Genomic DNA, 25265 nt, shown 5'->3' with positions numbered 1-25265 from the left:
CTGTAGCCTAAGACCACCCCCAGATACATCATACCTACATCACAGAAAAGGTGGTCTAAAACAGAAATTTGAATGTTGTCTATCTCCTGTCTGGCAGGTTACCGGTACTTGATTGGATTGCCTGGGGAGCCTTGCCAGTCTTTTGTAATGATAAATACTTAGTTCCTGGACCAAGTCACCCTATTCATATCTTAAATGTGCCCTTAAGACAGGATTTGTGACGAAAGAGACAATGGGGAGGTTTCCCACTTTGACCTTGCAGAGAAAACATTTGCTCAGTTTAGGAGTCAAAATGGCTTCAGGTCGGTCTTCCTGTGCTGATCTATGTACGTGCTTGGTTGGTACACTTATGAACATTACCATATATCTAAGACCTCAAAATTCCTATCACAGCCGTCACATACCCAAGAGATCCTGAGACCGCTCTTTTAATACTGTTTGAGGCTGCTTCATTACCATCCAGTGCCGATTCTGTAATGTCTTGCTGAAATCTCATCACTTTTTATGCCGCAAATGTTCCGGTTTGTTTTTGTCCCGCGTCTTTTGCACTATAACGTTTTTAGCAATTGTCGTGAAAGGTTGCCCGGTTAGCTCCCGGGCAGAAACATTTTAAGGGAAGGGCTGTTGCTCAGTGGCAGAAAAACTAATATATCACAGAACAACTAATGAAGGAATCACAGAACCACTAGAAAAGCAGAATAAACCATTAAGGTGTCAAGAACATGTTGCAGGTTCAGCTCGCCAGTCTGGAGGGACCCTGGATCAGGGCAGCATACCAGTCATAGCTTTGCCATGACAAATTGAAAAGATGCCATGTAGACAGGTAAAGGTAAAGGACCCCTGACAGTTCAGTCCATTCGCAAACGACTCTGGGGTTGCGGCGCTCATCTCGCTTTACTGGCCGAGGGAGCTGGCGTACAGCTTCTGGGTCATTTGGCCAGCATGACTAAGCCGCTTCTGGCGAACCAGAGCAGCGCACGGAAACGCCGTTTACCTTCCCGCCGGAGCGGTACCTATTTATCTACTTGCACTTTGACGTGCTTTCGAACTGCTAGGTTGGCAGGAGCAGGGACCGAGCAACGGGAGCTCACCCCGTCGCAGGGGTTCGAACCGCCAACCTTCTGATTGGCAAGTCCTAGGCTTTGTGGTTTAACCCACAGCGCCACCCGTGTCCCATACTGAATGGTATACAGTGGTACCTCAGGTTACATACGCTTCAGGTTACAGACTCCTCTAACCCAGAAATAGTGCTTCAGGTTAAGAACTTTGCTTCAGGATGAGAACAGAAATCATGCTCCGGCGGCACAGCAGCAGCAGGAGGCCCCATTAGCTAAAGTGGTGCTTCAGGTTAAGAACAGTTTCAGGTTAAGAACGGACCTCTGGAATGAATTAATTACTTAACCTGAGGTACCACTGTAGTTTCTGTAAAATATGCAGGCAATTATGATATGTAAAATGAACCGTGGAAAGAGAAGAATGGAAGTCACTGATATCTTAAGGATGTAAAAATGAGTCTTTTAAATTGTAAAACCGAAAACCTAATAAAAATTAGAGAGAGAGGAGAGAGAGAAATGAAAACTTGTGGGCTCAAAGACAGACCTGATAAAAGAAACAGCTAGAAAAGAGACTGCCCTTGCCTCCCTGTCCTGCTGTGTCCCATCAGGTGTCTATTTAAAAAAAGAAAAGAAGTGTTTAACCATCCGTGTTTTACCCTCTTGCCACAAAATCCATATTGACAGACTATTTTTGCCGTCACCGCAACCCTTCAGAGGCTCAGTGGCTTCATCCACTGCTATTTACACCTCCTCTGGTGTTGTGCGCTCGTTGGAAAAGCCCAATTCAGTGATAAAAAAACAGAAGCCTGTCTCCTTCCTGGAGTCTGTGGGTTTTATTTTTATTATAGTTGCATAACCAGGCGCTGACAACGCCGGGTGCCCCTTGCACCCTTGCTCCTGCCCGCCACACCCTGATCACGAGCTGCTTTACGCAGACGTTCTCCAAGAGGGATCGAGATTACAGGGAGACTTGACCTTGGATCATGGCCGCAGGTGAGATGGGTGGGAAACCGCTGGTGAGAGAAGGGGCACCTGTGGAACCTGATGATCTGAAAAAGGGCACTCCGAGCCTGAAGGGTTTTTACGCATGTTAAGCTGACATTGCTTAAATATTAACAGCACGGCGATAACAAACATTTGAAAGACCTACGTCTCGTTGACTACAGGCGCTGGCTAAAAAAATGTGCCTGCGGTTAAGAACGTAAGAATAGCCCTCCTGGATTAGCTCAATGGCCCATCTACTCCAGCGTCCTGTTTTGTTTTGTTTTTAAATCATTTTTATTAAGTTTCCCATTTTAACAATCCAATCAAATCACATTGAATGTTCCAAATTACAGTGGTACATCGGGTTAAGTACTTAATTCGTTCCGGAGGTCCGTTCTTAACCTGAAACTGTTCTTAACCTGAAGCACCACTGTAGCTAATGGGGCCTCCCCCTGCTGCCTCGCCGCCAGAGCACGATTTCTGTTCTCATCCTGAAGCAAAGTTCTTAACCTGAAGCACTATTTCTGGGTTAGCAGAGTCTGTACCCTGAAGCGTATGTAACCTGAAGCGTATGTAACCTGACGTACCACTGTATACAAATACATATCAAATAGTCCAAATGTTCTGCCTAAATTATAATTTTTTTGTTGGGACTTCCCATGCTTCAAGTTCCGGGGGGGGGGGGCTCTGATCATCTCATATCTCTGCTGCCTTCAATAGTCTTTCCAATGTTGTTGTTGTTTAGCCGTTTAGCCGTGTCCGCCTCTTCGTGACCCCCTGGACCAGAGCACGCCAGACACTCCTGTCTTCCACTGCCTCCCGCAGTTTGGTCAAACTCATGCTGGTAGCTTCGAGAACACTGTCCCACCATCTCGTCCTCTGTCGTCCCCTTCTCCTTGTGCCCTCCATCTTTCCCAACATCAGGGTCTTTTCCAGGGAGTCTTCTCTTCTCATGAGGTGGCCAATGTATTGGAGTCTCAGCTTCAGGATCTGTCCTTCCAGTGAGCACTCAGGGCTGATTTTCTTAAGAATGGAGAGATTTGATCTTCTTGCAGTCCATGGGACTCTCAAGAGTCTCCTGGTGTGCCTGGCGTGCTCTGGTCCAGGGGGTCACAAAGAGGCGGACACGACTAAACAACAACAACCTGTCTCTCTCTTATACCGAGGGCACATTTGTGCATGCTCACCAGCTAGCCAATCTGTTAGCAAATCCAGTATTGCATTTTGCAGGGGACAAGTGCGAAATGTTCATTCTGTTCTTCCTATTTTTAGGCGGCTGAGAGGTTTTTGGCTGTCATGGGGACCGGGAGCCATGCACACGCCTTGGCAGATGGGTGAGGAGGTAAAAAACAAGAGGAAAGAACAGAATGCAGCAGGCAAGATGCTTCTTATGGCAAATACACTGCAATTTCCCTCAGAATGCCTTGTTGGTAATTTCGGACTGTTGAATGGAGGCCAGAGCCGGCCCTATGATGAGGCAGAGGGAAGCAGCCGCCTCAGGCGGCAGATGCTGAGGTGCGGGGAAGGAACAGATTGACATGTGGCCTTCCTTGTGAAATAAAACAAATAAGGTCTTATATATATATATACAGTGGTACCTCGCAAGACGAAATTAATTCGTTCTGCGAGTTTTTTTGTTTTGCGAATTTTTCGTCTTGCGAAGCACGGATTCCCTGGGTATTAACGGTTTTAAGAAAAAGGAAACAAACTCGCAAGACGTTTTCGTCTTGCGAAGCAAGCCCATAGGGAAATTCGTCTTGCGAAGCAACTCAAAAAACGAAAAACTCTTTCGTCTTGCGAGTTTTTCGTCTTACGAGGCATTCGTCTTGCGAGGTACCACTGTATAATAAATGTCCTAAATGTACCAAGCAAACACGTACATAAATATATAAAACACATGTCTGAAGCAGCACAGGAAAACAGCCCGGAAATCATTTTGACTCCCAAACTGACCAAATGATTTCTCTGCAAGGTCAAGAAAAATGGAAAAGCCTCCCCTTTGTCTTTTCATTCACAAATCCTGTCTTAAGGGTATGTCTGTGTATGAATAGGGTGAGTCTGTGACTAAGTACTGTATTTTTCGCTCCATAAGATGTACCTGACCATAAGACACACCTAGTTTTTAGAGGAGGAAACCAAGAAAAAAAATATTCTGAACGAAACAGTGGATGTATGATTTTTGTGGTTCATGCTGTGGCAGCCTCCTTTATCGCTAGAGTCCCTTATCTCCCCTCCTGAACGCTTGCTGATCAGCTGCTAAGCGGCTTTGTTTCAACACCCCATTCCCTCTTTCTAAAAAAAAAAAAAAAAAGCACAATCTGCTTTTCACCCCTGGGCAATTGGGCTCCAGGGACCACGCATTCACTTCATAAGACGCACAGATATTTCCCCTTACTTTCTAGGAGGAAAAAAGTGCGTCATGGAGTGAAAAGTACAGTATTTATCATTACAAAAGACTGGCCAGGCTCCCCAGGGTATCCAATCAAGTGACCATTAATAGGTAACCTGCCAGACAGGAGGTAAACAACAGATTTCTGGTAAACAGCACTCAGATTTCTGTTGTAGACCACCCCTTTTTGTGATACAGATAGGTAGCCGTGTTGGTCTGCCATAGTCAAAACAAAAAAAAATTTTTCCTTCCAGTAGCACCTTGAAGACCAACTAAGTTAGTTCTTGGTATGAGCTTTCGTGTGCATGCACACTTCTTCAGATACACTGAAACAGAAGTTGCCAGATCCTTCTATATAGTGAGAAGGTGGGGAGGGGTATTACTCAGAAGGGTGGTGGGAATGGGTGATTGGCAGATAGCTGTGATGAGCCTGTTGACGACTCTTAAGGACTGCAATAGGTCTTACAGGAAAAAGCAAGGGGTGAGAAGGTGAAAAATGGCTTTGTCATGTATAATGAGATAAGAATCCAATGTCTTTGTTCAGACCAGGTCTCTCCATGGTTTTAAGTTTGGTAATGAGTTGCAATTCAGCAGCACCTTTTTGTGATGTATGTATGATGTTTCTGGGGGTGGTCTTGGACTCCAGGGTGGGCAATTTAAAATGTCTATATAAGGGCGGGCACACCTTGGTTCTGGGTCCTCCTCCTTCTCCTGCGTGTGAAGGGGCCACCCTGTTGCAACAGTTCAATAAAGATCAGGCTTACGAGCTGCTTTGCTTCTCAATATTCTCTGGTTGGCCTCTGTTATTTTCTCCGACCGATGGAGAACCTACAAAGGACTCTATAAGGGCTCTTGTGTCACCATAAGGGAATAAGGGCAGATTTTCGTTTGTTACAACTGTGCCCCCTATTGCTAACCTGCTGCCCCCAAGTACAGTGGAAGATAACTACATACTCCTCCCAAAGTTTTGCAGTGCTTTGCAGCAAAAGCCCCACATTTTGCAGTGCCCCACAAAAGGAGTCATTGATGCATCAAACTGAGGTTCACAGCTAACACCCCAAAACCCAATGTTGCCTGATTCACTCGAAATCGGCGCCAGACTTTGACAAACGTTTTGCAGCTTTTTACAGCAAAAGCCCCACATTTTGCAGCGCCCCACAAAAGGAGTAATTGATGCATCAAGCTGGGGTTTGTAGCTAACACCCCAAAAACCAACATCGCCTGATTCACTTGAAATTGGCGCCAAACTTTGACAAAGGTTTTGCAGCTTTTTGCAGCAAAAGCCCCACATTTTGCAGCGCCCCACAAAAGGAGTCATTGACGCATCAAACTGGGGTTCACAGCTAACACCCCAAAACCCAATGTTGCCCGATTCACTCGAAACCGGCGCCAAAGGTTGGCAAAAGTTTTGCAGCTTTTTGCAGCAAAAGCCGCACATTTTGCAGCACCCCACAAAAGGAGTAATTGATGCATCAACCTGGGGTTTGTAGCTATCACCCCAAAAACCAACATAGCCTGATTCACTTGAAATTGGCGCCAAACTTTGACAAAGGTTTTGCAGCTTTTTGCAGCAAAAGCCCCACATTTTGCAGCGCCCCACAAAAGGAGTCATTGATGCATCAAAGTGGGGTTCGTAGCTAACACCCCAAAACCCAACGTTGCCCGATTCACTCGAAACTGGCGCCAAAGGTTGGCAAAAGTTTTGCAGCTTTTTGCAGCAAAAGCCGCACATTTTGCAGCGCCCCACAAAAGGAGTAATTGATGCATCAAGCTGGGGTTTGTAGCTAACACCCCAAAAACCAACATCGCCTGATTCACTTGAAATTGGTGCCAAACTTTGACAAAGGTTTTGCAGCTTTTTGCAGCAAAAGCCCCACATTTTGCAGTGCCCCACAAAAGGAGTCATTGATGCATCAAACTGGGGTTCGTAGCTAACACCCCAAAACCCAACGTTGCCCGATTCACTCGAAACCGGCGCCAAAGGTTGGCAAAAGTTTTGCAGCTTTTTGCAGCAAAAGCCCCACATTTTGCAGCGCCCCACAAAAGGAGTAATTGATGCATCAAGCTGGGGTTTGTAGCTAACACCCCCAAAACCAACATCGCCTGATTCACTTGAAATTGGTGCCAAACTTTGACAAAGGTGTTGCAGCTTTTTGCAGCAAAAGCCCCACATTTTGCAGCGCCCCACAAAAGGAGTCATTGATGCATCAAAGTGGGGTTCGTAGCTAGCACCCCAAAACCCAACGTTGCCCGATTCACTCGGAACCGGCGACAAAGTTGGCAAAAGTTTTGCAGCTTTTTGCAGCAAAAGCCCCACATTTTGCAGTGCCCCACGAAAGGAGTCATTGATGCATCAAAGTGGGGTTCGTAGCTAACACCCCAAAACCCAACGTTGCCCGATTCACTCGAAACCGGCGCCAAAGGTTGGCAAAAGTTTTGCAGCTTTTTGCAGCAAAAGCCGCACATTTTGCAGCACCCCACAAAAGGAGTAATTGATGCATCAAACTGGGGTTTGTAGCTAACACCCCAAAAACCAACATCGCCTGATTCACTTGAAATTGGTGCCAAACTTTGACAAAGGTTTTGCAGCTTTTTGCAGATGCATCAAAGTGGGGTTCACAGCTAACACCCCAAAACCCAACGTTGCCCGATTCACTCGAAACCGGCGCTAAAGTTTGGCAAAAGTTTTGCAGCTTTTTGCAGGAAAATCTCCACGTTTTGCAACGCCCCGTAAATGGAACTATAAACCCTCAAACCCAGGGGTATCATAGGGTCACCCCAGAATCCCAACATCACCCAATTTGCTCCAAACTTTGGCAAAAGATCTCCAGCTTTTGGCAGCAAAAACCGCACGTTTTGCTGTGCTCCACAAACAGAGCAATAGACCATTTACATTTGCACATAACTTCTCCCCAAGGAGAAAACCTTGGGAAATGTAGTTTGCTCAGGGTGCTGGGAATTGTAGTTCTGTGATGGATAAAATACATTTCCCAGGAGATTTTGGGGGAGGAGGGATGCCATGAGCTTAAAATATATCTATGACCTTAGTTATAATCGAAGCAAGCCTATTGAAATTTGCCTCCATACTTTTAAAAAACAAGGCCTGCCCCAAGGAATCCTGGGAACTGTAGTCTGTTCTAAGCTGCTGGGAGCTGTCATTCTGTGTGGGGCAAACTACAGTTCCCACAATCCTTTGGGGGAAGACGCAGCCTCTTAAAGTTACCTCAGTGAAACTCATTGGTGAGGGGGAAATGCACTCTGCACAGCCTCAGAGGTGCTCTTATTTATTCATAGTTGGGCCTTTGATAAGTGTTTTGGGTGCTTGGACTTTGGCTGCTTCCCTGCCATTACCGAGATGAGATAATTCTCTTTCTGTCAATCTCCCCTACGGCCAATAATTTTCCCGCCCATTTTTCTTTCCCGCCCATCCACCACTCCACTCCCCACGCGCATGCGCCGCTCTTTCCCGTCTCGAAACCAATCTTTCTCCTGTAGGCTCTCGCGAGATTTCCCTTTCGCCGCCTTCTCCCAGGACCCTGCCGTACGTCCCATGTACCACTCCGCGGCGCGCACGCACGCACGCACGCGTTCTAGGACTTCGGGTATAACCGTCTAACCAATCAAAGCAGGCTGTGGGCGGGGGAACGAAAAAGGAAAAGGGTAGGCGTTGCGACCTCAAACGCAGCAGCCAATCCCGTTGGCGGACACCGTCCTGCGCGTGCGCTGCCGAACCGAACCGACCAATGGGGCCCGGGGGCGCCGCAGCGCCGCCCAATCGGAGGAGAGGGCTGGCGGAGCTCGCCCAATGGGGCGTGTGGTGTTGGTGGGGCGGCCTCCTCTCTCTCTTTGGCCACGCCCCTCCTCCTCCCCCTCCCACCCCAGCTCCGCGTTCCCCTGAAGGGCCGGGCTTGGGAGCGCAGGTAGGCCTCACGCGCAGCCTCGGCCTCGCGTAGCTCGCCGAGCCGGGGGATGACGACGGCGACGCCGCGACTGAGGCGAGGCCCTCGCTGAGGAAGAAGGCCGCCGCCGCCGCCGCCGCCGCCGCCATGCCGGCCAAGAGGAAGCTGGTGCCGCCGGCCCTCAACATCACCCCGACCATCGCCGAAGGGCCCAGCCCCACAGGCGGGGAGGGCGACGGCTCCGAGTGAGTGCGGGGCGGGGGCGGGGAGGGAAGCGGGAGGGGTCTCCGAGGGGCGGAGGCCTTTGGAAGTGGGGCCGGGAGGCGGAAGGGGGCGAGGGGAGGTCTAGGAAAGGGGGGGAGGGGGGTTAGACTGAATTATTATTATTACTAAGGCAGGGGGAGGGGGTGTTATACTGAAATATTATTATTATTAAGGCACGGGGAGGGGGTGTTATACTGAATTATTATTATTATTATTATTATTAAGGCACGGGGAGGGGGTGTTAGATTGAATAATTATTATTACTAAGGCAGGGGGAGGGGTGTTATACTGAATTATTATTATTATTATTATTATTATTAAGGCACGGGGAGGGTGTGTTAGATTGAATTATTATTACTAAGGCAGGGGGAGGGGTGTTATACTGAATTATTATTATTATTATTATTATTAAGGCACGGGGAGGGGGTGTTAGATTGAATAATTATTATTACTAAGGCAGGGGGAGGGGTGTTATACTGAATTATTATTATTATTATTATTATTATTATTAAGGCACGGGGAGGGTGTGTTAGATTGAATTATTATTACTAAGGCAGGGGGAGGGGTGTTATACTGAATTATTATTATTATTATTATTATTATTATTAAGGCACGGGGAGGGGGTGTTAGATTGAATTATTATTATTACTAAGGCAGGGGGAGGGGGTGTTATACTGAATTATTATTATTATTATTATTATTATTATTATTAAGGCATGGGGAGGGGGTGTTATACTGAAATATTATTGTTTAAGCAGGGAGGTGTTATACTGAATTATTATTATTAAGGCACGGTGTGGGGGGAGGGGGTGTAAGACTGAAATATTATTAAGGCAGGGGAGGGGGTGTTATACTGAATTATTATTATTATTATTATTATTAAGGCGGGGGAGGGGGTGTTATACTGAATTATTATTATTATTATTATTAAGGCACGGGGAGGGGGTGATACTGAATTATTATTATTATTAAGGCACGGGGAGGGGGTGTTATACTGAATTATTATTATTAAGGCACGGTGTGGGGGGAGGGGGTGTAAGACTGAAATATTATTAAGGCAGGGGAGGGGGTGTTATACTGAATTATTATTATTATTATTATTATTAAGGCGGGGGAGGGGGTGTTATACTGAATTATTATTATTATTATTATTAAGGCACGGGGAGGGGGTGTTATACTGAATTATTATTATTATTATTATTAAGGCACGGGGAGGGGGTGTTATACTGAATTATTATTATTATTATTATTAAGCCGGGGGAGGGGGTGTTATACTGAATTATTATTGTTGTTATTAAAGCAGGAGGAGGGGTGTTATACTGAATTACTATTATTATTAAAGCAGGGGAGGGGTGTTATACTGATTTATTATTATTAAGGCAGGGGGAGGGGTGTTATACTGATTTATTATTATCATTATTATTATTAAAGCAGGGGGAGGGGTGTTATACTGATTTATTATTATTAAGGCAGGGGAGGGGTGTTAGACTGAATTATTATTATTAAGGCGGGGGAGGGATGTTATACTGAATTATTATTATGGCAAGGTGTGGGGGGAGAGGGTGTTAGACTGAATTATTATTATTAAGGCAGGGGCGTGGGGGAGGGGAGATTAGACTGACTTATTATTAGTAATAATAATAATAGCTTGTGGGATGCTGTTCCCAGAGAGGCTCTCTGCATATATTTAGGTGCCAGCCAAAAACATTCCTCTTCATTCCGGCATTGCAGAGGGTTTGGCTGGGTGACCCTTCCAACTCTACAATTCTAGGATTCTCCCACAACCTTTGGCTCATCAAATCATCTGTTTAAAGTGGTTGGGGTCTTTTTTCGGAGGGGGGTGTAATTGTTTTTGTGATTTGCTAGGGTATGTGTTATATGTATATATTGCAAAGCGCCCCGTGGTCTAGGATGAAGGCATAGAAATACTGTATAGTAAATAATAATAATTGCCCACCCTTCCCCTGTATGGTCTCAGGGCAGGTTACAGCAACTGAAAAGCATAACACTTCCACGAAAACACACAACGTTACAAAAGGTGTTGTGTGTGGGGTTTTTTTAAAAGTGGCTTGCGATCATGGGAAGAAATACATATAAAATACATATAAAAGTAGGGTGTGGGGATGCAGAGGTGGGGAAGAGGAGGTCTAGGAAAGGGAATAAAGGGTGTGGGGGTGTTAGACTGAGGGAGGAAGGGTGGGCGCTTGTGGGAATAATAATAATTATTATTATTATCATCCGCCCTTCCCTTTAAGGTCCTGGGGCTGGTTACAGCAACTAAAAGACAGCACTAAGATGAAAAGCACAATGTTGCACAATGTTTTAAAACAACATAGCAATCTCAGAAAGAAGGCATGTCTTTATAAATACGTACCTCGGGTGCCAAAAGCTGGGTCGGAAGAGGTGAGGCTTCAGCGTTTCCCGAAAACTATATTGTTATGATTACTTGCTGAATTTGTCGGCTGCTTAGGGCAACCCAAACAGACAACCACCGCTGCTGTCCTCTGCCACATGGATTGATTGATTAATCAATAAATAATTGAATTGAATTGAATTTCTGTATCTGAGAATCATGTTAAAACCGAGAGGGGAATGTATAATAATAATAATAATAATAATAATAATAATAATAATAATAATAAAGCTTATTATCTCCACCCTTTTCACCGACAAGGAACTCAAGGCATCTTACAGATAAAAATAAGAACAACTAAAGTGAAGTTGCCACACGCCCCTCAAGAGTTGCACAGCTTGGGAGGGGTTTGCACAGAAAATGCCATCTCCTGCCTGTTGCCACCACCTTGAGCTTCTGAGGGCAGAGGAGTAATCAAGGGGGCACCCTCTGCCAGTCTTAGGACCCAATAGGTCCGTCGGGAAGGAGGCGATCGTTCAAGTATTTGAGGAGTTTAGGGCTTTAAACACTAATGGCCTGGTGTGTTTGTGTTTATGTTTTTAAATGTGTTGTTGTAAATTGCTTGTAGGCCTTTGGGTCCCAAACTCTAGGTACCGTATTTTTCGCTCTATAAGATGCACCAGACCACAAGACGCACCTAGTTTTTGGAGGAGGAAAACAAGAAAAAGAATATTCTAAATCTCAGAAGCCAGAACAACAAGAGGGATCGCTGCGCAGTGAAAGCAGCAATCCGTCTTGCTGTTCTGGCTTCTGTTACAGCTGCGCAGCCTGCATTCGCTCCATAAGACGCGCACACATTCCCCCTTACTTTTTAGGAGTGAAAAAGTGAGTCTTATAGAGCAAAAAATACGGTATTTATTTTATTTTATTTTTTATTTACTGGTTGCTTTTTTACTGAGGCAACTCAAAGCGACTGACATTATGTAAGCAAACAAACACACACAACACAAAAACATCTAAAAGACCATCCCTATTGTTAAAAGGCAAGATTGAAACATCCCACTCACTCAAGGAGGCCAAACGCCTGGCAAAAAGGAAATGTTTTTTTGCCTTGCGCCTAAAGCTATTTCATGATGGCACCAGGCAAGCATCTCTGGGGAGAGCGTTCCACAAGTGGGGAGCCACCAATGAAAAGTCCCCATTCGGTTGTGCTCCAGACTTCCTAAGATAACAATCACAAGGTCCAGGTCAGTTCATATGGGAAGAGCTTTTGGAGCCTTGGGCCATGTAAGTAGTATTCGTGTTATCAGTGGGTTGCATGCAACTTAAGCCCTACTCAGGGTAGACCCGTTGAAATGAATAAACCTAAGGTAGCCATGCCTATTATTTTCAATGGGTCTACTCTGAGTAGGGCTGTCACTGGATACAACTCAATAACAATACTTTATTAAGGTAGGCAGCTGGAAAGGAGAAGTATGTCTCTTAAGAGCATGTGACTTTAAAAGGGGATTCCATTTATGGAAGGAAGAAGGAGATCTGGGCAAGAGCGGATGAAGGGGGCTTTGAAAGGTTGCAATTTCATTTACAGTACTGCAAAGTGACTGCTTAATCTTTAACTCTTCTTAGTAGTGCACATAAAATTACAAAAAAAGATGAATCATACAAAGCAATTTTTATTTTTTTTACTGTCAAGGGTGTTATTATTACTGAGCTAGATGTTGAATAATGGAGCAAGAAGAGCAGCTGGGAGGCGGGGGCATTAACACATGTGAAGGGGGGTCCATGTGGGCAGGTGGTCTGGAAAGGGACATCAACGATTGGAGGGGCTTGAGATGGGATTGTTATTAGCGGTGTTGGGATGGCTGTGGAATGTAAGAGGAGACGATTAATGAGCAGGTGCAACTAGAAGAGACAGAGGGGGAAATATCTATATGTGGGGGTTGGAGGGAAACTTTTTGTTAGTAGCATTGATAATACAGTCATACCTCGGGTTACAGACACTTCAGGTTGTGTGTTTTCGGGTTGCGCACTGCGGCTAACCCGGAAGTACCTAAACGGGTTACTTCTGGGTTTTGGCGCAGAAGTGCTAAATCACGCTTTGCGCATGCGCAGAAGCGCCGAATTGTGAGCCGCGCAGACGCGGCGCTGCGGGTTGCGAACCCGCCTCCCGCACGGATCACGTTCGCAACCCCCAAGCATCCACTGTAGGTTGAGATGGGTCTTAAAGTGTTAAAGTACATGAGGGTGGGGGAAAGCAGCTGAGGCAGTGAACCAGGGAGGGGCATCTGGGAGAGAGATGTTTGCGCTATATTCAGTTGGACGTATTCCCAAGTAAGTGTATAGGATCGCAGCCTTAAAGAGGAATCCATATATGGAAGAGACCAGGGTTTGGGTTGAATGATGATTGGCGTTTAAAGGGCACCTATTCTTAGTGCCACTGGTGTTGAAATGGCATGTGTTCCTGAATAGTTTGGGGGGTGGGTTGCATGTTAACAGAACTAAGGCAGAAGGGAAGGCAGTGAATGGAAGGAGGGGAGCTGGAAGAGGTTTTCTTTATGAGAGTTTATTGTTCCAGGCAAGCATCCTCTCTGATCCAGGTCTCCCAGGTCACAATGGGTCAGGGCATCTGGCTGTTAAACCAGAAGGTTGGTGGTTTGTGCCCACCCAGGGACAGGATTCCTTTCATTGCATTGAACTGGAAGGCCCTTGGGGGTCCCGTCCAGCGCTACAGTTCTCTGATTAAACGTTTGAAGGAGCAAATTCACACGAGGAAGAAAGTGTGGGGAAGAGAATGGAGTGGTTGTGTTGGCTAAGAGACGGCAGGAGCTGCATCGCCAAGTAGGACAGTTCAGTCCCCAGCATCCCCAAGTGAGGCTGGGAATGTCCCCTGTCTGAAATTCTGGAGAGCCTCTGTCAGTGGCTGCAGTCAAAAACAGAGCAATGGTATGACCTAGTTGTAAGTTGGTTTCTTAGGAAAGGTTGTGGTTAAAAGGGTGTCATGGAGTTCATTTGTAGAGGTGTAGAGAGATGTGTGAGAGGCCCAGTATAGCCCTCTGGGAAGGGTGGCTCAGATTGAAGAGGGAGTGGTGTTAAAAGATCTGGATAGATGGGTACCTTGCAGGGATGGGGTTAGAAGGTAACACAGTGGGGAGTGCTGAGAATTAAGGTAATGTAACGCTTAAACCAGCAAGTCTTTTATGTAAGTTGCAAGAGGACATGAAAAATGTACAGGAACAGATAACCTAAGAGCAAATGACTAGGATCCACTGGGAGGCTGGCTTGAAATGTACTGTCTACTTTCTCATTTCTCCATTCTTCCTTTGGCAGAGGGGCAGAGGGAGTTTATTTTAATTTTAAGATGGATTTACTGCCTTTCTACTCTCTTAAAAGTCCACCAGGACATTTTGCATTAATGCTGTATCTATTTTACAGTTTTAACAGCCAGCAGTAGTGAAGCCAAAAGAATAGCATTGATGAGAGCAACCAGATAAGGCACACACAGTTGCACCCTGCTCTGCCTTTTGGAACAGAAAGGCTTTCTTAACAGTGTAATTTTACACATTCTTTCTTAGAGGTGTGTCTCACACAGTGTTAGAAACTAGCCAAGCGCCAGGTGTGTTTTGTGACTGGCATGAGTCCAATTGTGACCACATGGAGATCTCCGGATGCCAGGTTGGGAACTGGGGAAAGCAACATGTGCCTTAGAGAAGGCTCTGAAATATTTTCCTTGAGGCTTGTTGTATTTTGGGTGGTTTTATTTGATGTTTTACTGTGTCGTCAACCACTTTAAGATTTGTTCTGTAAACTATAAAGCGGTATAGAAATGAAATTAACAACAACAACAAATAACTTGATTGTAAAAGGGAAAAAAAAGGGACGCGGGTGGCGCTGTGGGTAAAACCTCAGTGCCTAGGACTTGCTGATCGCATGGTCGGCGGTTCGAATCCCCGCGGTGGGGTGAGCTCCCGTCTTTCGGTCCCAGCTCCTGCCCACCTAGCAGTTCGAAAGCACCCCTAAGTGCAAGTAGATAAATAGGTACCACTTTATAGCGGGAAGGTAAACAGCGTTTCCGTGTGCTGCACTGGTGCTGGCTCGCCAGAGCAGCTTCGTCACGCTGGCCACGTGACCCGGAAGTGTCTCCGGACAGCGCTGGCCCCCGGCCTCTTAAGTGAGATGGGCGCACAACCCTAGAGTCGGACACAACTGGCCCGTCCGGGCAGGGGTACCTTTACCTTTTTAAAAGGAAAAAAAGCGACTAGACATTCCATTATGGCGACCGTCACCTAGGTTTAAGGTGTCATTTGGTGATTAGAGTCTATATCAAGTTTCTGACACTGGTCCCTCTGTATTTAGTGGTGTTTGCTCTGAGGACATGGTTCAGTGGTAGAGCACATGCTTTGTATGTTGAGTATCCTGAGTACTACACCTGATCCTTCCAAGTAGAAATAGGAAATATTACCATGGAGAGCTGCTGCCAGTTGATGTAGAATACCTTGTAGAGCCTTATTTTATTTGTTTATTATTTCTTAAATTTCTATACCGCCCTTCATCCAAGGAGCAAAGGGCAGTTAAAAGGCCATAGGTGGTTTAATTTATCAAAGGCCTGGGAGAAAGGGACTCTTTGCCTAGTGCCTAAAGATACGTAATGAAGGTGAGCTTCCCTAGGAAGAGCACTCCACAAATGGGGAGCCACCGCAGCCCCCTTTTGTGGAGGGGGCATGTGACAAAGATGGTGATCACAGGGTCTGCTCCCATCATACCTGACCATTGGCCATGCTGACTAAGGTTGATGGAAGTTGGAGTCCAGCAAGATCTGGAGGGCCACAGGTTCCCAGCCCTGGGGTTGTATTAGCTAGATCAGGCATAGGCAACCTCGGCCCTCCAGATGTTTTGGGGCTACAGTTCCCATCATCCCTGACCACTGGTCCTGTTAGCTAGGGATCGTGGGAGTTGTAGTCCCAAAAACATCTAGAGAGCCGAGGTTGCCTATGCTGAGCTAGATGGACCTGCGGCCTGGCTCAGTGTAAGAAAGCTTCGTACGTTCTTAGGATTTCAGTTTCTTTTTCTTCCTTTTTTTTAGAAGCTTACTGGAGTAAGTTGCCGGAATGAGCGACCTTAGGGAGAAGGGCACAGCAGTAGAAAAGGCCTTGCTTTTCATCTGCTATAACTTGTCGTTGGAAAACAGTTCAGGACTTCTCTGTAGACCAATGGTGTCAAACCTTACGGAACATTGCATTGTAAACATTACTCGTCCATTTAAACTGCTTAGGGGTCAAGACTTGCTGGGCTCCGTTTATATCATCTGGTACATCTTTATTGAACATCTATCAAAAAACATCCTTACAGTACATCGAGAGTATGTTGGTAGATATGGATGATGTTAACTTCTGGCTTTGGACCTTTGGACTTTCTGTTGGTAATAATGTCTTTTGTGCGTATCTTCAAAGGTCTTGGGCAGTGAAAAAGATCTCATTCGTAGTATGTTTTTACCTGGTTAAACTTTTGCATTTTTTGTTTTATTGTGATATGGCAGGCATTTAATCACAATGAAAATGAAGGAAAAGCCGTGCTTTTCATAACTTACAGCTACCCTGATAACTTACAGCTAACCTGATAACTGATAACCAAAGGGCCGGATTAGGCGCCCAAAACAAACTTTGGACTGCCTGGTCTATATAATTCCTACTGTGGGGCGTATGGGGTGTTAGGAGAGGGGGTAGTACTTCTGGGTAGTGCTCCTTCTGGGGTCTTTTATCCACCTTTGGTCCTCACTCTGTACTCGGCTGTTACCTGCAGCTCCTCGAAGCTGTCAGCAGGCAACAGCGGCCACAGTCCCGAGAAATGGCTTCATTGTTGTTTAGTCGTGTCCGACTCTTCATGACCCCATGGACTAAAGCACGCCAGGCACTCCTGTCTTCCACTGCCTCCCGCAGTTTGGTCAAACTCATGCTGGTAGCTTCAAGAACACTGTCCAACCATCTCGTCTTCTGTCGTCCCCTTCTCCTTGTGCCCTCAACTTCTCCCAGCATCAGGGTCTTTTCCAGGGAGTCTTCTCTTCTCATGAGGTGGCCAAAGTATTGGAACCTCAGCCTCAGGATCTGTCCTTCCAGTCAGCACTCAGGGCTGATTTCCTTCAGAATGGATATGATCCTCTTGCAGTCCATGGGACTCTCAAGAGTCTCTTCCAGCACCAGAATTCAAAAGCACCCATTCTTCGGCGATTAGCCTTCTTTATGGCCCTTCTCTCACTTCCATACATCACTACTGGGAAAACTAGAGCTTTAACTATACAGACCTTTGTTGGCAAGGTGATGTCTCTGCTTTTTAAGACGATGTCTAGGTTTGTCATTGCTTTTCTCCCAAGAAGCAGGCGTCCTTTAATTTCGTGGCTGCTGTCACCATCTGCAGTGATCATGGAGCCCAAGAAAATAAAATCTCTCACTGCCTCCATTTCTCCCCCTTCTATTTGCCAGGAGGTGATGGGACCAGTGGCCATGATCTACGTTTTTTTGATGTTGAGCTTCAGACCATATTTTGCGCTCTCCTCTTTTACCCTCATTAAGAGGTTTTTTAATTCCTCCTCACTTTTTGCCATCCAAGTTGTGTCATCTGCATATCTGAGGTTGTTGATATTTCTTCCGGCAATCTTAATTCCGGTTTGGGATTCATCCAGTCCAGCCTTTCGCATGATGAAATGGGAATAGGGTAGAGGAAGTCAAAAAGTGAGTTGAAGGCAAGGGCCATAGCACAGAGGTAGAGCATCTCTGACTTGCATGCAGAGGGTCCTGGGTTCAGGCTTCAGGTTGGGCTGAAATCCTATGCTGCTGCTACCAGCCAGGACAATACTGAGCCTGATAGACCAATAGTCTGACTCAGTACAAGGTAGCTTTATAGGTTCCTAAGAGAGGATTATGTGGGAAATGCTTGTCTAGAGAGTTGTCATGAATGTGATGAAGGGTTAGCTTTGGCAGAGGGGCTGGGAACATTGAAGAGGGTTGCCTTGGAGTGAGAATCGTTTCCAGGGATCCAAATGTAGGCTTTGCATTCCGACTTCAGAGAATCAGATTTTCTGGGGGAGGCAGTTGGTGTAGAAAGTGAGATCTGATCAGGAAGCCCAGACAATGGAGTTGAGGGCTGCTTCTTAGGAAGAATAAATTCGACCTGTGCGGAAGAGCTGCTGCTGCTGTGGGAATTTCAGAATGCACCCTTAATGCACAAAACACACAAGGAGGGTGTGCTGGAGAGTAAGGCTCAACTGGCAGCATTTGGGCAAGAAAAGGGGGGTAAAAGGCGCTCTCTCCAAAACAGCTTTCCTTCACCACAATGCGTAACGTAGGATCACCTTTACACCTTCATGGCCATTGTTAGAGAGTGGGTTGCAACTCAGCACACTTAGCTGGAGAGAGATCGCTGAGTTTCCTTACATGTTGTCTTGCTAGATAAGCCCCTTCAGGAATACTACCAAATAAGTTGATAGTACTTCAGTTTCCTAGGAGTCAGCAATGAATAGTTAGAAGCCAATCTCACATAGTAAAAATCCCTAGACTCTGGCACCACAGTTTTGAGGGTCGTGACAACATAGAGTGATTTGCCATGGCAGTTTATGTGCAGGGCCCAGGGGATTAATCTGTGGCCGGCAAAGAGTCTCACTTCTCAGGCTTTGGTAGAAGCAGCGGGACAGACTGGGAATCCCGGGAGCCTCAACAGTTTCCTCCCGTCTTTCCTTGAAGAGCACATCTTGTTGACCTCCAGAAGAAACTGGAAGAACTGGAACTGGATGAGCAGCAGAAGAAACGGCTGGAGGCTTTTCTCACCCAGAAGGCCAAAGTTGGAGAGCTGAAAGATGACGATTTCGAGAGGATTTCTGAGCTGGGAGCCGGTAATGGTGGAGTGGTCACCAAAGTACAACACAAACCCTCAGGGCTAATCATGGCACGGAAGGTGAGGAGGAGGAGGAGGGTGATGTCTCATCCAGTGTGACCAAATGTTTGGGGGCATCTGCAGAGGTGGCAAGAAACAGTTGAGCCGTAACCAGTAAATCTATGATGAGGATTCTGTGGGGGCGAGCCAAATCTAGCAGGCATGTAGCCTGAGTTGTCACCAGCCACCTCATTTAATGCACCTTGGTTTAAGAACAGCTTCGTTTATCAACAACTTGGATTAAGAACGCTGCAGACCCGGAAGTAGGTGTTTTGGTTTGTGAACTTTGCCTTGGAAGCAGAACACGTTGAGTGTGCTCCATTTGTAAACTGAGTCTCCAGCTGCTATGGGAAAGCACGCCTTGGTTTAAGAACACTTTGCTTTAAGAATGGACTTCTGGAACGGATTAAGTTCGTAAACCAAGGTACCACTGTATTAAAGCTTCTGGGCTAGCTTGAAAAAGATTTGAATTTGTATCTTTCTAGTGTCTTTAATCAGTTTGTTTGTTCGTTGTACAGGGCCCCCCATCAGTGGAGCACATATAAGCCTCCCTCCTGCCCCGTTATGCCCCTGTTCTGCCTACTTCTGGGACCAAAAGGACCCATGTGCCAGCATTTGCATGTCAATTGGATGCACCTATAATAGTCGCCTCCTGTATATATATTGCATCCCCCCCAAAAATGAGCTTGTCAGGGTAGCATACAATGGTTCGCCTTCCTTGAGTTTGTCGTCTCTGCAATCTCACGGAATATGTTTGGCTGAGATAAGAGTGAGTGGCTCACTTCATAGCTGGGTGGGGACTTGAATGCAGACCTGGTCTGACACTTTAACTTCTTGCCCTGTTTTCTTTTACACACACACCTGTCTCTAAATTCAGGTAGGTAGCCGTGTTGGTCTGACGCAGTTGAAATAATAAAAAAAAAATGTCCAGTAGCACCTTAGAGACCAACTAAGTTTGTTCTGGGTATAACATGCACGCGAAACCTCATACCCAGAACAAATTTAGTTGGTCTCTTAAGGTGCCACTGGACAATTTTTTATTTACCCTGTCTCTAAAAATTGACATGACACGTTTGGTGCAATACAGCCAATACACTTTTTCCCCCATCAGTCCTCCTTCAGTTTGTTGGCTCCCCCCCCCCCCCCCCCCGTGGTGAACCATTCCTGAAGCAACATATAGTTTCCCCCTCTTCTTCCCACGGTTTGCAATTGGTGTTGTTCAGCTGTCTGAAAAAAGGGGCTGGAGTTTCTCTTTAAAGTGCCTTTGGGTGGCAATATGGAAATACAGTGGTACTTCAGGTTACATACTCCGCTAACCCAGAAATAGTGCTTCAGGTTAAGAACTTTGCTTCAGGATGAGAACAGAAATCGTGCTCCGGTGGTACGGCAGCAGTAGGAGGCCCCATTAGCTAAAGTGGTGCTTCAGGTTAAGAACAGTTTCAGGTTACGTACGGACCTCCGGAATGAATTAAGTTCTTAACTCAAGGTACCACTGTAGTTCTTGGTGCAGCCTTTTATCCCCTTTGTTCCTTCATTCCCCACCCCCTCCCTCTTCTCCCCACAGCTGATTCACCTGGAGATCAAACCTGCCATCCGAAACCAGATAATCCGCGAGCTCCAGGTGCTTCACGAGTGTAACTCTCCATACATTGTGGGTTTCTATGGCGCCTTCTACAGCGACGGAGAGATAAGCATCTGTATGGAGCATATGGTAAGTCAGTGTTGTTTTTCTCTCCCACCTTCTTAAGCAAGACAGATACCCTGTTCAGCACCAGTCAGAGCATCAACCTCTGACTGTAGCTAATCCTTCCATCTAGGGCATGCAGAAGCAGCATAACGTTCTTGCCTTGAATGTGTAGCAATTCTTGTGTTTTCCTCTTGAGTTTCTGCACTGGCTGCTTGTTGTGTGCCTGGCACTCCATGTCTTTTTAAAAAATTCTGCTCTTAATTATATAACCCCGAAGATGTTCCTAGTGCTGGCGGGGGGGGGGAGGGGGGAGAGAATTAAAATCCTAGCTGCCAGCACCGTGTTATTTTTCTAGAAGCAAGCCTTGCGCAGAATGAAGACAATGTCTCTGATTCACAGACACCAGCAATGACCTTGGGGGGCTAAATAGGGGCCAGTGTGTTTTCCAGTCTCGACTCTTGCTTATACCTGTACCCAGGTTCTTTCCCCATTTGATCAAGCCATATCTCTCCCCTTCTTGCAAAGGTCTTGGGAACCTTGTGGGAGTGGCTATTCACATATGAACCTCCCTGACGCTTAAGGTCAGCTGGGGAGGCCCTAATTCAAGTTCCAGCTTGTTCAGAGACCAGATCAGTTTCTGCAAGAAGTGGTGTCTTCTCAAATTGCCGTTTCAGAGGTTTGGAATGCACTTCTGTGGGCTGTATTTGTGATCTCTCAATACATTCTGCAGACAAGAGCGAACTTTACCTTGTCAACTTTTTTGTGAGGCGAGATCAGGGCCATCTGCTACATTCTCTCTTTCTCTCTCTCTCTTTCAGATTGTGCATTTTTAGCTTTGTTTCATTTTAAGAATCAGAGATTTGTATAAAATAATGTATGCTGTGGGCAAGGTGGATAAAATAGAATGTTTGAGAATCGCCCTGGCTTGCTTACAGGTCTCCAGTGTTGTTAGCCATTGATTTAGTGGATGGCAAAGGACGCCGGTGCTTTATTTTATTTTCTTAAGATACGCGCCCCACCTCTCAATCAAAATAATGGCCAAGATGGCTTACTCATACACATATATGCATACACAAGTGGTTTTCTTTTAATGATAGGCAGAACTAAGAGCAGCTATGAAACAAAGGTCAAAATTAGTCCCTTCATTCCGTTAAGAGAAAGAGATATAATAATAATAATAATAATTTATTATTTATACCCCGCCCATCTGGCTGGGCTTCCCCAGCCACTCTGGGCGGCTTCCAACTGAATATTAAAAACAGTACAGCATCAGACATTAAAAACCTCCCTAAAGAGGGCTGCCTTCAGTTGTCTTTTAAAAGTAAAACAGTTGTTTATTGCCTTGACATCTGCTGGGAGGGCGTTCCACAGGGCAGGCGCCACTGCCGAGAAGGCCCTCTGCCTGGTTCCCTGTAACCTTACTTCTCGCAATGAGGGAACCGCCAGAAGGCCCTCGGCGCTGGATCTCAGTGTCCGGGCTGAACGATGGGGGTGGAGACGCTCCTTCAGGTACACAGGACCGAGGCCGTTTAGGGCTTTAAAGGTCAGCACCAACACTTTGAATTGTGGTTGGAAACGTACTGGGAGAGAACGTACTGGGAGAGAGAAGCATTTGGCTTGTAATGAGGTAACTTGGGTGCCAGGCAAATTTGCTTAGGGTGGATATTCTGTATTCTGAAATGCCACAGCAGAAAAGAGCAACACCCTTGTTCCTGCCAGCCACTTGCCTATCCTGAAGGTGAGGTCAGAGCCTTTCTTGCAGATCTCTGCAAATAGGCCGGTTCTTGCAGTAGACATTGAGAGATGTTGGCCAGTTGTGTCAACCGTAAGGCAAGTGCAGATCTAGTGCAGGATCTGGCAGCGAGAGGGGGGTCATCTCCCTATTGCTTGGTTCCTTTTACATAGTTTACAGCAGCTGCTGCCATTTGGTGACCTGTTCGGTGGTCACTGGTATGCTGTGAATTCTGCATTTTGCCAAATTCAAGTGACACAGAAATAATATGCTGCCTGAGCCACAATGGGCAACTGTTATTAGTAGTAATGGTATTAGTAGTAATAGCAGCAACAGCATTTAGACCAGGCATAGGCAAACTCGGCCCTCCAGATGTTTTGAGACTACAATTCCCATCATCCCTGACCACCGGTCCTGTAGGTAGGAATGATGGGAGTTGTAGTCCTAAAACATCTGGAGGGCCGAGTTTGCCTATGCCTGATTTAGACTTAGCAGTTGCTTGTTACCCAAAGGTCTCCAAGCAAACCACAACACATATAAAAACATAAATACATTATACCATTAATAAGTTATGCAAAACATTAGCTAAATAGTAAACAGATTGATAGGGACGCGAGTGGCGCTGTGGGTTAAACCACAGAGCCTAGGGCTTGGCGATCAGAAGGTCGGCGGTTCGAATCCCCGCCACGGGGTGAGCTCCCGTTGCTCGGTCCCTGCTCCTGCCAACCTAGCACTTCGAAAGCACGTCAAAGTGCAAGTAGATCAATAGGTACCGCTCTGGCGGGAAGGTAAACAGCGTTTCCATGCGCTGCTCTGGTTCGCCAGAAGTGGCTTAGTCATGCTGGCCACATGACCCGGAAGCTGTACTCTGGCTCCCTCGGCCAGTAAAGCGAGATGAGCGCCACAACCCCAGAGTCGGCCACGACTGGACCTAATGGTCAGGGGTCCCTTTACCTTTAAACAGATTGATACAGAACACCAGCAATTCATGGAATACACACACACACACACACACACACACACACACACAAAGATGCAAAAACAACCCCCCTTAACAACCACAGGAAGTTTTAGGGGCCTGCTAATTGCAGAACTAACTGGGGTCAGTCCATCAGACGCCTGGGAAGCAAGGTCAGCCTTTACCTGTTGTTGAAAAGATGCCAACAAAGGTGGCAAGTGGGGAGTCACAATTGAAAATGCCCTTTCCCTTCTCACTGCGCGAAAAAAAAGTGTTAAAAGGTCCCCCTTCCTGAGGAAGTAAAAAATGATATTACTGATTCGAGGTATAAAAATGCTTGAGAAGAAAAGTTTCAATTAGCAGTAAAATTTGGCTGCGGCTGGGGAGTATGTACACCATGTACCTTTGCACCATGCCTGTGTCTGGGGAAGAGATGGGTTAGCACTCTGCATCCATACAGGAATCCCTGGCTTGCGCAGGATGTGAACTGTGGTTATGGCCAATGTCTTACTTTATGTCAGCTGGTCTCTTTTCCTCTGAGTTTAGGATGGAGGTTCCCTAGATCAGGTTTTGAAAGAAGCCAAGAGAATTCCTGAGGATATCTTGGGGAAAGTCAGCATAGCGGTGAGTATGCTGTTGCCTTCCTCGTAAAAAAAAAAAAAAGCTTGTTTAAAGAAAATAGGCTCAGCTTTTCGGCGTTCGGGAGCCAAAATGTTTGAGAACTAAGCTGTTCAAAAACCAAAGTACACTTGTATTAGCAGCTCAGTTCTGATGAAGTAGAGAAGGATAACAATTCTTTCCCCCCCTTGCTTACAGGGTGTCTAAAAAATAACCAGTTGCCTTCGTACTTCTTCTCTAAATGAAAGGCGTTGCATGAATTATTTTAACAATAATTAATAACCACTTTTCAGGAACAAAGGTTCATCGAGTTTGTCGGCTGCTCTTCCTTACCTTAAACTGTTGAAACCGATCAGGCAATAAAAGTGAAACTCCTGTGATGGTTTTGAGGGCTCCCTCCTTTAACATGGAAGAGAACTTCCCCAAATGGAGGGGGGAAATTGCCTCTATCTAATGTCAGTCCTGCTCAAGATTAGGCCCATTTGATGGACATGACTAATTTGGCTCCATTAATTTCAATGGTGAGTGTCAGTCAATCAAGTGGATTAGGCGACCAAATGCAGGTTATAGTCAAAGGAGAACAAAAAATGGGCAATGATGGATGAAAAAGCAGGGCAATTGTTGAGGTGGCAAGACCCAAGCATAGATCTATAGTGGGGGCTCAGAGAAACGTAAATTCCCATGAAAGGTTCTGGCCCAAACAGAATGAAATGAGAGGGGAGGAATGGGGAAGGAGCAGAAACATCAAATACGTCTGCCCCCTCAAGCCCCACTCGAAATTTTGGAGTGGGAACCTGAACATAATTGGATCTGGTTATTTCTGGACCAGCCAGTATGGTGAGAGGGAACCAGTCAGTCCATGGAGGAAGAAAAGGTGGCACAGCCTCCCTTCCTCTTTTGCAATCTGTTGCATTGGCCAACACTTGGCAGCCTTTGTCTTCCTTGATCCAGAAGAGCCTGATTTCCACCCTGCAAAGCCTTCAGCTTTCCAAATCCTCATGGCGCCCTGACCTTTCTCTTCTCCTCTCTTCTCCTTTCCCCCGCCACATCACCAGGTTCTGCGAGGATTGGCTTACTTACGAGAGAAGCACCAGATCATGCACAGAGGTGAGTGAGCAGCTGGAACACAGGGAGGGTCTTTTGTGCCGTGGGAACCCAGATTCCACAAGCGCAGTGGACATACGTAAACTTGGTTTCAACGCTTATTGTGTTTCAAGGCGTTGACTTTTCAAACCACTCTCTTTCTGGAGCTCCATTTTGGCTTGAGTCAGGCTTGGAACAACCAAGCAAGCACCGTCGTGCCAGAACATGCCAAGGATTCCTTGTTTACATCCCACTTGCTCTCTACGATTAACAGACAGGGGGGTATCTGAATTCCACATTCATTTGGACATCAGGAATAATGG

General features: G+C 46.2%; 2 protein-coding genes across 2 annotated transcripts in view; both read left to right on the top strand.

Moving 5' to 3' along the window:
- The window catches only part of TNFAIP8L1 (TNF alpha induced protein 8 like 1), a 155847-nt gene extending 134023 nt beyond the window's left edge, over positions 1 to 21824 (top strand). Inside the window, exon 3 of the transcript XR_014543364.1 lies at positions 21715 to 21824. The gene's annotated coding sequence lies outside the window, so the exon portion shown is untranslated. The remainder of the gene's footprint in view (positions 1 to 21714) is intronic.
- Positions 8214 to 25265, top strand: part of MAP2K2 (mitogen-activated protein kinase kinase 2) — a 42053-nt gene continuing 25001 nt past the window's right edge. Inside the window, exons 1-5 of the mRNA XM_083594770.1 lie at positions 8214 to 8572; positions 18675 to 18885; positions 20429 to 20575; positions 23788 to 23865; positions 24915 to 24966. Of these exons, the coding sequence (XP_083450896.1) occupies positions 8475 to 8572; positions 18675 to 18885; positions 20429 to 20575; positions 23788 to 23865; positions 24915 to 24966 (586 nt within the window). The 5' untranslated portion in view covers positions 8214 to 8474. The remainder of the gene's footprint in view (positions 8573 to 18674; positions 18886 to 20428; positions 20576 to 23787; positions 23866 to 24914; positions 24967 to 25265) is intronic.

This window comes from Podarcis filfolensis, assembly GCF_964270895.1.
Source record: "Podarcis filfolensis genome assembly, chromosome: 18".
Taxonomy (NCBI): domain Eukaryota; kingdom Metazoa; phylum Chordata; class Lepidosauria; order Squamata; family Lacertidae; genus Podarcis; species Podarcis filfolensis.
Note: the sequence above shows the minus strand (reverse complement) of the source record. Positions and strands in the feature narration are given on the sequence as shown.